Consider the following 13,190-nt stretch of genomic DNA (forward strand, 5'->3'; position numbering starts at 1 on the left):
CAGCCATCCCCCCTCGTCCTATCGCTGTCAGGCCATGGAAAAGCCGATCCCCCTCCTGCTGCCATCGAGAGCTGGAAGCTGTGGGGGTGGCAGCCGGGCTGTGCTGCTCATCGCCTGACTGGGAACAGGCGCTTCCCGGTCCCATAGAACAGGCTGTTCCCAGCACGGCTGCCTGGCGAGGGCTCGGGGTGTTTGCAGGAACAAGCTGGAAAGCAACTGTTTCGTTTCTTTGCAGAAGAAATCCTCTTGCAGCAGCAGCCAGCAATAGCTCTTAGGGATCCTGCGCCCTATGGGGACCGTCAGTGGTGGTGGCACTGCTGGGGAGTGGCGGTGGTTGTGTCACCATGCTGAGCCCTTCTGGACACGCTCCTCCATGCACAGCCCTTCTTGCCTCCATGCAAATTTAATTCAAGGAAAGCTATAAACCATCAGCAGCCTTAAGCATTATCAGTGCAAAATTCACATAGGAGTGGAATCACCCTTTGACTTCGTGGTGTGAATGAACTCACAGCTGCGCTCCGCTCCCCGGGTGGAGATTCGTGTCACTCTTGGAACGGAGGAGCCCAGAGCACACCCTGCAAAATGCCATCAAGAAGTAGAGGTGTCCCCAGGCCCCATGCTTGGCACGGCGTGGGGTGTTGTGAGCACAAAACAGGGGTTTTTCAAAGCAAGGCGAGAAGGGTGTGCTATAAAATCCCAAACTGGCCAATGAAACGCCAAGAGCTCTTTTCCTCTTTTAATTATTAACTCTCATACAACGAAGGAATGGAAACATTTGTGTAAGTACGGAGAATTGCTGGGAAGGAACAAAGCCCAATCAGAGCAATGCGATGCCAAGGTCTGAGCAGAACCACTGACATTTCTGATTAATGAATGGCCGTGGGTGGGTGATGTGAGGAAGAGCTGCAGATCATCCCGAGCTGAAGGGCTCCTGACTCAGTGCTGCTCCTGACTCAGGAACTCAGCTCTATTTTGGTGCTTTTGCAAATGGGCACAAGAGAAAGCCACGCTGCTTTGAGAAGTTCCTGTCAGCTGCTGTGCTTGGGTTGCAGGGCAATAAAACCCATCCCAAGCCTGCTTCTGAACGTGTGTTAAGTCACACCTTAATTCCTCCTGTAGTTCAATCAGAGATAAGCACTGCAGCCCCAGGAGTTGGCCATAGGCACACGGGAGGTCTCTCCTCCTGCCAGCAATGCTGCCATCACACTTCTTCTTGGAGAAGACAAATATTGGCAGTCACTTTGATTTCCTATTTCTTTAGCTTTTCTAGAACTGATTCCCCCCTCCCCCCCACCTTCATGCAATGCAAACTTGTGTATTGTGTATTTGCACTGCAAACATTAAAAAACCATTAAGATTTACAGAAGGTCAGACAGGGAAGCAGGACTGAGCTGAGGAGCAGCTTTCTGTTACTTGTGCTTTCCTAGGTAGAAAGAGCTCAGTACATGAGCTCTGAGCAATGGGGGCAGGTGGGCACCTTTGCTGACAGCCCTGTCGGTACAGGGCACATCTCAGCCCCACGTGGGGCAGCACCCGGAGCCCCAGATTTGATTTCAGTAAACATCTCAGGCACCGAAACCAAGGGGCAGCCAGGGTAAAACTTTGTTTTTAGGATAAGGCTGCTGGAATGTAAACAGCAAGGCTGGAATTTAAAAGAAGACTCCAGTCCTACGTGTCCTGCATAGTTTGGTGCAAGAGCAGATGCACGAGGACAAGCAGGTTTACTTACAGGCACAGAGAGTGAAGATTCATGGGGGAAACCTTGGGTGTCTCAGTGCACACTGAGGCAATTAACACTCAGCGAGGAAAAGAAAAGCAAACAAAGAACAGACACTGCGTTACACGGCTTTGTTTTTATAGAATTTTTACAATATATTTCTCTGCATTTGCATATTTTACCCACATCTGTAGCTTTCTTTGTACATGTTGAACTGAACTGGAATAAATTGAGAGGTTTGATATATTTCAAACAACTGATAAAAATCGCAAAGTAGTAAACCCGTACTAAAAGAAATTATAAAACTCTCTTTTTTAAGTGTTTAATGAAAGCAAGTCAAAGGTATCGTTACGAACAACGTGGTTTCTCTTAAGCGTATCAGAGGTGATTCAGGCAGGACAACTACTTTTATTATTATTTTTCAATATTAGGCACATTTTTTTTCAGCATTCCTCTTTTCCAGCCAGTTTTCTACTATTCAGCAGTATCACCATCTCCATCCATTCGGAACTGCTGGGGGATTTTCAAAATACGACTGATCACGAATATTCATTGTCGGTAATCTCATCCTCTTTAAAACTATCAGGAAAAAAGAAATATCAAGTGTTTTTGTCTCGTAAAAATCTGTAATGAATGATTAAGTTGTAAGGCAGCAACAGATTCAGTGTCAACTCAGGTCACAGTCCTTCAGTTCCATCTAGTGGGTAGAAATAATAGTTAGTGGACAATGTTTCCAGGCAGTCCCTCGGGGCAAGGAGGTGACTCTCAAGGCCAGTTACTGCTGGTAGAGTAAGGAAGCGGCGCCGAGTGAGGGTCACTGGCCACTCCTGGTCTTCCTCGCAGCCTCATGTCTCCAGACAGAAAGCAAAAAGGCAGTCCAACAGAAATAACGCGACTATGACAGAGCCATCGCAGGTTCTACGAATGGTTTATTTACAGTCTTCATCCCTGATGTGAAAAAAGAAAAAGCCTTCTCGGACTAAAACATAGGAAGATCTCAGCAGCATGCTACATGCCCTAGCAAATCAGCCCGTTGCAGATCCCTGGCTGCTTGGCCACGGATTCACACTGAGGCAGTGAATAGGAAGTCCTACTGCTCGAGAAGAGCAATTTCACAAAGCTCACCTGTCCCTGAAGCACACCGAGCATCTCGTGGTGCAGCAACTCAGAATCTGCTCACGCTTTTAGAACGTGTGAAGCAGCCGGTTTCTCACCCTTGCAGTGAGACTGCAAACTCCAGTGCATTGCTTGGATGTGGGAACAAAACGATCCACGCGCTCAAGATACGCCACAACTTTGGTAATTCTCTTCCCATCGTGAGCTCCTTCTGGAAGGAAGAGCTTTAGCTTTCAGTTACAGTACGTTCGAGGAGGGGTCTCACAGCAGTGTTTCTCTGCATCCTTTCCACCTTAGAAAAGTGGTATGTTTGTCCTGACTTCTGGCATTCACACAGGCTAACAGGGCCTCTCCATTCTTGAAGGAAATGGCTTCAGCACCGCACTGCTTGGTCTTCAGCTTTGAGTCTTTCAGGCAGAATACTGACAGCCTGATTCACCTTCATCTCCTACAGCAGCATTCACTTCCAGTCCCCTGGCTGAACAGAAAGAAGCCAATACATCTTTAAGCACAACACTAGAGGTCATCCAAGGAAAGGGGGGAGCACACTGAGCATTTCCCTCCCAGAGGGAGATGGGACCACCCTTAAAGTACGTCCAGCCCCAGCTGGTAAACCCATCCATTCAGAGGCTGTTCACAAAAGCATTGCTCGTGTGCTCAGTGCACACTGAGACACCAAGCATGTTCCCTTCTGACAGAGCCTTGCCATCACCCAACTTACAGACAGTTACTCCACTACTGAAGAATTTGGTTGCCTCTTTAGGAGTTTAATGTTGAAGTGAGGAAGGGAACAGAATAATGATCGTGAGGAGTTTCTCTGAATTCATTCTTGACAAGACAAAATACAAAATACATCCCCAGATCCTTCCACGTTCTTTGTACTCTTTGGGAAGGGAAAAACCAGCGTAGCTGAGCAGGAAAAAAGCCAATTTATTTCAGTGTAGAAGGTCTGCAATTCATTCCATGTCCGTTAATACAGTTATTGCTGTGTAAGGTAAGATGAGATTGATCATTAACTCCCACCCGGAGAGCTGGGAGCTCGAGTTCCCAACACTGCTGAGGAGGCCCTTTGTACGCCACCAGTACTTGTAAAACAGAAATCTCTCCTGAATAACTTCTTGTAATGATACGACCTTTGAGAAATATGCAAGTTTCTCAGTTCCTCATTTCAGCACTGCTCAGTGAAGGAGGCCAGCCTTTGCAATCTGTACTATTTGGAATAAACCATGAGAGATAAATTAAGGTAAGAACAGATGATCCAGTTGATCGAGTCAAAGAACAGGAGAAACATCGATCTCTTGCACAAGGATGCTCTGGAATCCTTTAACTGCTATGCAATCACCCAGAATTTGTTCTGCAACCTGTAGATTACCATTAATCAAAAGTTTTTTCCCCATGTAGTAGCCTTCAAAGCAGAAGCAAGCACGGCATGATTCAAGTGTGGACCATTTCCACATCAGCCCACCAGATTCTGGTTTGCCTATTTCACTCCACTGGTAAATAGATGCTGCTGATGGCATCCTTCAATTGAGCAACATTTTCAAGGTTTTCAGGTTCCACCAATCAATTTTCCTTGGGAGCAGATGATACCAATGCGGGGGGGCCTTCCATTCCCATACTTCAGTTACCTTCTTTCGTTTACTTCCTCTGAATAAAACCAAAAGTTGTTTTGTTTACTCTAACATGCTACAATATGTGCATACATAACTGTAGGCGACGCGTGAGTTACTTCAAGATGTGCTTTTTCATCAAAGTGCGCTTTTACTTTTACAAATTCTACATCAAGGTGGAAGGAAGGAAGGCTGCAGAGTGCTCATACACTGAAGCTGAAGGAACTTTTCCTGAACGGAGTTAAGATGTTTGTTCCGAGGTTCCTATGGACAAACTACTCTATCCCATGCACTCCGGCCTGAGCCAGTATTAAACATTCCAGAAACTTGTTGATTTGTTTGGATAGTTAATGGCAAGGCTGATAGCAGCAATGTTTCTCAGGGCCTGGAAGGGAGAAGAAAAAAAAAACACACCAGAGTCACATCAAATATTCTACCCTGATCAAAAATGTAAAGAAATCCTGGCATGAATTTCCACAGAAATCATTAAAACACCACCCTGCTTCTATCTGCTTTTGTGCAATCAGAAACCATTTGCTACTTCTGTCTGCCAGACAACATTGCAAAAAGGTGTCTCTGGAGCTGTGCAGCCTTTTTATTACCTGTGCTGTGCAGCGATGAAGATGATCTTCAGAATTTAAGGCAAGCAAATACTCCTGTAGAGATCCAAGCTCCTACAACACAAAGCATTTAATCAGCACCAACACTTCTACCAAAGACATCATCCTAATTAACATTAAAATGCTGATCATTGTAACAGTCCTGATCAAAGGCATCTGAACTACACACAAGACTCCTGGACCAGAACAGTTTGTGATCGCAGAAACCGGTTCATTATGGACAGTACAAGCAAAATCAATCCAAAGAGAATCACATTCACATCCCTTCAAATTAATCATTAGATCTGCATTCCTCTCATAATGAAGAGCAGATCGTGCCTTAATTGCCCAAGGAAAAGTCATGACTGTTACCAAAGACTCACGATGAATAATGCAACTATATTATTCCCCTCTATTAGAATTTGCTCCCAGACTCCACAAGAAAAAGCTGCCCTTATTTCTCAAGTATACAAAAGCTCTCAAGTACTTTGCCAAGATAAAGGAAAACCACATTTAGTTTGACACTGAACTGCAGCTCTGGGGAGAGGAGGGATATAAATAAAGGAACTGCTTACAGTAACTCTGTTTTCTGTAACAAAAAAGAGTTCTGCAAGTGCACGATGAAGAGGAAGGAGAATACCAGGCTTGGTCACATCATGACATATGTTGTTTTCCATATGGGTGAAAAGCTGCCAAAGTGGCTTCAGCAACGTGAGGTCACAGTCCCTGGAAAAAGGTCATTGAAATGAAGCAGTGAGTAACCATGATCTGATGCCTTCTGAGGAAAAACAACACGCCCACACCACCTCAGTTTAGAAGAACAAAACCATACGTTTTGAACATTAGATATATAAAGGAAGGAAGAAGTAGAAGCATTTAAAAGATCTAAATTCAGTCAGGTGTTTCAGTGCAGCAAGCTTCATTCTGAATCAGTGAAGTGAAGAAAATCTCATATCCATGAACGTATCTAAATGACTTTTCTAAAACTCAGCAGCCTCCTCAAATGAAAGCTTTAAAATAACCACATACATCCTTTTGCTTAATGCTCCAGCTCCGCTGCTTGAAATTGCACTACACCAAGCTCCATCACAGGGCAGCTGACACCCCTGTTTTGGGCAGGCAGTGTTCATTACAAATAGCTCCAATCTTGCCTCCTTCCTACTCCTGAGATAAAGCAAGTCAATTCAAACATCATTTATTCCGCAGGCAGGATGATAAATATCATTCAGTAGTGGGAAAGGGAATCTAGCATCAGATTAACACAAGAAAAATGTTGTGAGCACAACACAGACTTATTCTTTTAGTGATTAAATCGGGTGTCCACAGGACAAAGCAGATGTTCTCTGATGGAAAAACAATACAAATAACACCAAAAAACTAAAGCAGCTTGAAATTACCTTACATTGGTGATATTACGTATTGGTACCAAAATCAGTTTTTCAGACTTCAATGCAGGTTGGTGTGTAAAAAATTTAAAAAGAGTAATTCTATGCAATTGATACAATACAATTTTTGACCTGTGTTCTTTAATCCACGTGTGCAAGCAGAATGCTGTCTTTTCATTGGTTTGCTCTAAACCAAAAGGGCACAACTGAGATAAGCATCAGCACCGATACTGAGCTGTTGAGTTAATGCAGCCACACACATTTTCAAGACTACAAAGTCTCAACGCCCCTCCTTCCCCATTTCCAGCAGGAATACCCACACCAGGCACACCTATCCTCCTGAAACTCGCTGTCAGGCTGTGCAATGGTACAAATCAAACACGGTGTGAAGTGCAGAATCACATGCTCACCTTTGGGCACCACACTGCACGATCTTCAAGAGCAAGTGGATGGCCTTCAGGCGCTGGTGGCCGGTCTGACGGCACGCCACCCCCACCTGCCATTCCCAGATCCTGGCCAGCGGGAGGTGAGGAATTACCCTTTCCTCAGATAGCATCTGCTTTAGGATTTCAAACCCTGATAAAAAGAATGAACAGTTTTTACTTTGTAGGGATACCCGTAGCTCTCTCCATATACAAAGCGCTGTTCCAGCAAGCAAGAATAAAAACACAGAACAAACCCAAGTTTTGCCCAAGGAAGGATAACCAAAACCAGGCCCTCAGCATCGTGTGATACGCAGTAGGCTTTGCTGATTACAAGTCAGCTTCATTTCCATTAAAAACATTAAAATGCTAAAATAAACTAACTTCCATGTTGTATCTACAAATTAGACCAAGAAACAGTCTCTTCTAATGGACAACTACTTGTTAAAAAGGCAATTAAAATGATATCTATTTCCAATTATGGCACCTGGGAGTGTTCCCTAAATCCTGTGTGTAATTACTGTCATACAACGAGATTTTGAATGCAAGTAATATTATTGCTTTCTCTAAATCTCTTTAAAGATTGGGTATTTGCAGCATGAAGCCACAGCAAATAAGAGACATCAGTCAAGTTTCAATCTGAATGAGAAAAATGATGTATTTCCAAACCACTGAAGAATGCAGATTCCAAGTCAAAAAATAACCAAAAAACCAAAGCCAGATAACAGCAAGTTTGACAAAACAACTCAAAGGTGTCCTTCCAGATGCATTCTGAACAATGCTTACCTGTCTGAAACCTCCCCAGATGACCTGCTGTCACTGTAAACTTGTAGCCCCACTCTGTGTTGCTCATGTCAGAAGTAAATCGGTAATACAGAGTATCTCCTGTGTGCAAGGAAAGGGAGGGCATCCATGTTACTGGTGTCTACGTCTGCTACCACTAACAGACTTCTATTCAGTTTTTCATGACAATAAATTCATCCCTGATGTCATCATTCAAGGGAAGTGATGATCTGCTGCTGTTTTGTAATGATGAAGTACATAGAGCTGAAGCAGAATGCTGCACACAAATGCCTGCAGGATAACATCTCTCACAGTGATGCCAATTCCACAGAACAAGAGGGAGTTATGGACACGCAGTTCAACTCCACTTTTCCTCCTTGAACTATGGGTCAACTGTGATTTATGAAATAACCTCTACCTGGGCAGCCAAGTTCACTGTCCATTCATCAAAAGGCAGAACGTTGTGGAAGTGCAGTTGCATTGCTCTTCATGTCAGCAAACAAAACTGCAGACTTCTGCTTTAGGGAACCAAATGATTAACCTCCCAATGCTCAAAGAGCTACCAAAATGTTGGATCATTTTGTGAGCAAGCAGTGGAACATGCAGAAAGCTCTTCTCACTGCAGCACCTATGGCTTCACAAAGATGAACGTTGGTAGTTAGCTGTGCTGCTGAACAAACACCTCATCTGTTGTGCTCTGCAATGCCAGAGCTGCCCAGAGCTTACATTTGATTTCTATTACATGAAAAATCACTCTGGGCCAAACACGATTGTGTGAAGAATTTTCCATGTTTCAACTGGATGAAAAATGTTGAAAATATTTGTGAGGGTAAAGAAAACCAAACACAAAGCTTTAAAAATTAGTAATAATAACTTAAACAAACAAAACAAAAAACCAAACCCATCTATTTTCCCATTTCCCACACTAAATGGAGTCACTGCTCACTCTTACTCCTAAGCAGCAATGACAGCCTCCAGAAAGCCCTGTCCCCAGATGCAAAGAAGCCTCCTGGTGCCAGGGATCAGCTAGAGGCTGCTGAGGGGAATCAAGAGACCCGATCCAGAGAGCCTTGGATGGAGCTGAAGGTTCACAGGGTGAAACTCAAGTTTCACAGCCAAGGCTGCTCCAAAACAATGGGCCTCAAAGTTCAGTTTCCTGGCAAACCTCTGCAGTTATTTGGGAGGAAGAGGAGGAAGGAAAAAAGTTCATAAAAATCCGAAATGCTTCTATGCACATTGATTTCCAACCAGAACTTCGTAACTCAAACTGTGGAAGTTCCTACATCTATTTACTGACAGTACACGTGTCAAAAGCTCCAGAGCTCAGTGGGTTAACAGTTTGACATAAGCAGCATGGGAGCCATGCAGCTTTCTCCACACAGCCCTTAGACTGCTGGCATTTTCTAAGCATGTTATCAAATATGTGCTTACAGAATATGGGCTGAGCTTGTCAGCAAAGCGAGGGATTTTTTCAGCTGTGCTCAGTGGCAACAACTGGAGACAAGGCATTGGCACGCTCTCTGTGTTTGCTCTGAGCACTAGTAGAGCACAGAGACCAGAGATAAGCCTATCTGCTTAAAAAAATGTGCTTCCTGTGGAAAGTCAGACAAGGCAGAAACAATGTATCGTGCAGAACAAGGACTGCTCTGGAATGGAATCAAGATGAAAATTTGTTTCCAGTAGCTAAGTGACTGGTCTGAGTGAGGAGGGGAAGAAAAGGTCAGAAGTAAAACAGTATGGAATGTGTCAAGTGGCAGAGCAACAGATAAGCCCATTTGTAAAAAAGCAAATGCAGGAGAAGCCTGTCAGAGCAAACAGACTGGGACAAGAAAACGAGTTTCTCCCTACACGTCAGTAACATCCACATTTAACTGTCATATTTCGGTAGTTTTCCTGTGGAGTATCAGACCTCTGCAATTCAGCTCTTGCACTTTAAGACAGCTCATATTCACCTGGAAGCTCAAAGTCGTTCCATTTCTGCGGAGAGCCACTGAAGCTGTGCCGGTCCTGCTGGAAATCGCTGCTGCTGGACATGAGCAACTCATCACAGCCTTCTTCAGTATTACACTGAGAGTCAAATTTGATTGAGAGGTAGATAGCACCGGGAATTTGAACTTTATCCTGAGAAATAAACATGTGATCTTTGCATCTTGTAACACTAGATTGTCAAGAAGCTATTTAACTCACACCTTACAAACAAAAGGGGTAGGAGGACTATTACAGTGCCTCCATGGGAGGGGAAAAATTCTTCGTTAGTTTCACCAGCAGTGAGTTTAACAACTGCAAAGCGTGGCCTATTGGTGTTAAGAAGTGTAAAATTAATTACTGGCAATGCTTTGCTTTTTTGAAGGTAGTATTTGTTGCTGATACCAGTCCTACTGCCAGATTCCAAAGGTTTCCATGCCTTTAAAAAGTCAGAAGTCAGAGCTGTTAAAAGTTAGAAATCCTAAGATTGCCCAGAGATACTAATCACTGTATTTGCATGAGCAAAAAATAATTTAAAAAAAAAAAAAAAAAGAATTCCACTCCTAGCTTTCACCTAATGGCATAAGAAAGTAATAGGTCAACTGAAACAGACCTTCGGATGAAAGGTGGAAACATTTCTTCATGAAGGCCCTGAAATTATTTAAGTATATGTGCTGCTTCAAACACATGCATATTAAAACCATTTAAGTTATGGATTTTTCCACATCCAAGTGCTTTATTGAATACATTTCTCTACAGGGCAAGGCTGCAGTCAGCCTTCAAAATTATTCCAGAACAGGTTATTCCCCAAGTGCTCCAAGCACAGAAGCCATATGGTTATACACAGGAACACTGTGATATTTCTGCTCCAATCACCTTGGTATTTCTGTCTTCAAGTCACATCATCCCACCGTGCTGCAAAACAAGCACAACTTACCTCAAAATTGGTGTTGTTGTTGTAAGGATGCTTCGATTCGCGCACCTGGACGGCCATTCCAGGCTCCTCCATGAACTGGCAAGCTGTCAGTGCCATTGTTCCCAGCATGCTCTCATTGCATCCCAGCAGTACTTTCTGCAGAATCTGAGAAGCAACACATCACATAAACACAATTTGCTATCAAAACTACATGGGTGCACTCGCATGCTGATGATGGACACATTTCTAGTCAAAAAGAAACTCAAGGAACCAGCAAGAAAGACAAATTCACCAGTGATGTCTCACAGCTCCTAGCCACATCTTTTCCACAAATGCTAGGAACAAAGGGTAGTTCATAGAGTAATTCTAAGTAAAAATGAAGCTGGAAACAGGGAAGGTTGTTAAAAACTTTGCTAATGTACTAAATAACTTCCCTATCTATGGTTTTCAGTTGGAACAGAACACGTCACATATTTCAGCCTTCAAAACATACAAGTCCATAAGTAAAAAAAGAACGATCAAGTGGCTGCAGTGTTTGGAAGAGCTAGATGCAAGAGCTGTGTCATGAAAAATACCAGTAAATGCCATTGAATCTAAAGGACATATTAAGTGGTAATGCAGAACAACCTCACTCTAAGCTCTTCATCCTGAGTCTTGCTACTGGTCAATATAGGAGCCCATTGCACTGCTTTACCTGCAGTTTCCTAACTCCTCCAATAAAGCTAGTCAGGCTAGCTCAGGCCAAAAGGCTCACCTCCAAATCAGCCACTTAGAGATTTTTTGGAGAAAAAATGAATGTAAAAACACAGGAAGTACACAGCACAGTTCCTTGAATGCATTCTTTGCCTCTACAAACTTGCAGAATAGTCTAAATCAGAGGCCTCACCTTTGCATTTTATATGCCCTAACAGATTTTCATTGTAGCAGTTCATCCTGTCATTTTCTGATCCTATATAAACACCCTGTGGCACCAACTCTAACAACACACTGTGTCAAGACCCAGCTCTCTTGGTTTGTTTTGGACCTGCCACTGACTACCTTAATCTGACACTCCTTTGTTTTCTTACCGGGAGGGCCAGTGAATAAGACTTGCTGTTTACTTTTTCTATGCTGCTCATGGCTTCAGAACTACAAAGAAGGAGGAACAGAATTTCTATTACACCTCCTCTCTTATTCCCCCAGGAACCAAGAAAACCAGCTGGCACCTAGCATACAAGTTACCTCATGGCTGTAATAACCCCTGCCACCCTGCAGCAGATCTCTTTCAGTTGAACTACATTGTTTTATACAATGAGATGAGGGAGTCAGGCAGCGTGCTGCAGTCCAGATGAGAGCAGTGATGCCTTCTGTTTTATTTTTAATTCCTTCTCTGAAGAATTCTAGCACTTGATTCGCTTCATCTGCTGCAAAGTGTTTGGCTGACATTTTCATTACAATATTCTATTAAAATTCCAAGATCACTTCCACCATATTAATAGCAGAGCTGCAGGTATTACAATATACACATTGAGATCCAACAAAAAACAGCTTTCAGAACAAACTGCCTATGCGACCAATTTCTCTACAAGATTTATTTCCCCATAGAAGTGACAGAAGCGTCTCCAAGGAGCCAGCTTTCTCATTTGCTGTTAACAAAATCAGTACATTAAGACACCGACAGATTCAAACTACTTTTTCGGAACTGATTTTAATTTTGGAGTTTCAGCATAGTTTAAAAAAAGGAACTGCACACAGTTTTGTTAGAGAATGGAACTCAGGGTTTGTTCGCCTGCAGAAGTGAAATCCACTTACTTTTTCCCATAACTGCTTTTCTTCTAGCTGCATAAGCATGTCCAGTATGTATGTCATATGGGCTGGGCCACTAAGATCCAGGACTTCCTCGTTTATTGCCACATCATCTGGCCATTCAGCCAGCAGTGATGCCAGCACATGCCTGGCATAAAGAACGGCAGTTGCCTCATTCACACGATACAGGTAGTCTCTCACAGCCTTTTTGCTTCTGGAGTCCAGCTCCTTGTGCAGGAGTATGGAACTCTTGGTGCGACGCTGCTTGGCGTAACTAAGCTGTAGATCACTCTCTGTGTTAGTTATCAGTTTCTGGGCAACTGGATTGGTTTCTTCTATTGCTTTATCACAGAGTACAGGCTTTGACTGCAAGAGAAAGAAGTTTGAAAACAGGCTCTCAAAAATGTACTTCTTTTTGTTTGGATATTTAACCAGCCCATCAGGCAGCAAGCTGAACTTACATGTTAGTTTGTCTTACACATACTAAAATCTAGATGCATCAAGGAGCACAAAGCATGACTTCTCATGTATGGACAAGGACAGAACTCCTCAAGAAGCCTATTTATACCAACAGACTTCACCATAAACAATACATTTGTGATGGTGCATATGATCAGAAACATCAGTTTGAATTCTGACCTAAAGCGATAGCTTAAGCTGAGCTACGAGGTAAAGCAGTACCACGCTATTTGTGATCCTAGCATGCAGTCACAGAACGGTGCAAATTGAGAGGGACTTCATAGATCGTTTCATCCAAGTAAGATTTAAAGCTAGAACATTAGCTTCCTCAGGCTCAGAGTGCTTTCAGGGCTGGAGATTTGATGAACCCTGTGTGAACTGCTATTAACATCCAACATTTTTTCTTATAATTGCTTGAAACTACTTCAGGAAG

The 13,190-nt window shown here is 43.2% G+C and overlaps 1 protein-coding gene across 2 annotated transcripts in view; it reads right to left on the reverse strand.

Annotated features, from left to right (window-relative positions):
- Positions 1–1,847: 1,847 nt before the first annotated feature.
- Positions 1,848–13,190, reverse strand: part of ZZEF1 (zinc finger ZZ-type and EF-hand domain containing 1) — a 53,289-nt gene continuing 41,946 nt past the window's right edge. For both annotated transcript variants that reach the window (XM_052688425.1, XM_052688426.1), the window contains exons 48-55: positions 12,305–12,664; positions 10,535–10,678; positions 9,585–9,753; positions 7,636–7,734; positions 6,838–7,003; positions 5,618–5,768; positions 5,046–5,117; positions 1,848–4,828 (exon numbers count right to left, since the gene is read on the reverse strand). In XM_052688425.1, coding sequence (XP_052544385.1) covers positions 4,754–4,828; positions 5,046–5,117; positions 5,618–5,768; positions 6,838–7,003; positions 7,636–7,734; positions 9,585–9,753; positions 10,535–10,678; positions 12,305–12,664 — 1,236 coding nt within the window. In that variant the 3' untranslated portion in view covers positions 1,848–4,753. The remainder of the gene's footprint in view (positions 4,829–5,045; positions 5,118–5,617; positions 5,769–6,837; positions 7,004–7,635; positions 7,735–9,584; positions 9,754–10,534; positions 10,679–12,304; positions 12,665–13,190) is intronic.

Source organism: Tympanuchus pallidicinctus, unplaced genomic scaffold (assembly GCF_026119805.1).
Source record: "Tympanuchus pallidicinctus isolate F22 unplaced genomic scaffold, pur_lepc_1.0 scaffold24, whole genome shotgun sequence".
In the NCBI taxonomy this organism is placed as follows: domain Eukaryota; kingdom Metazoa; phylum Chordata; class Aves; order Galliformes; family Phasianidae; genus Tympanuchus; species Tympanuchus pallidicinctus.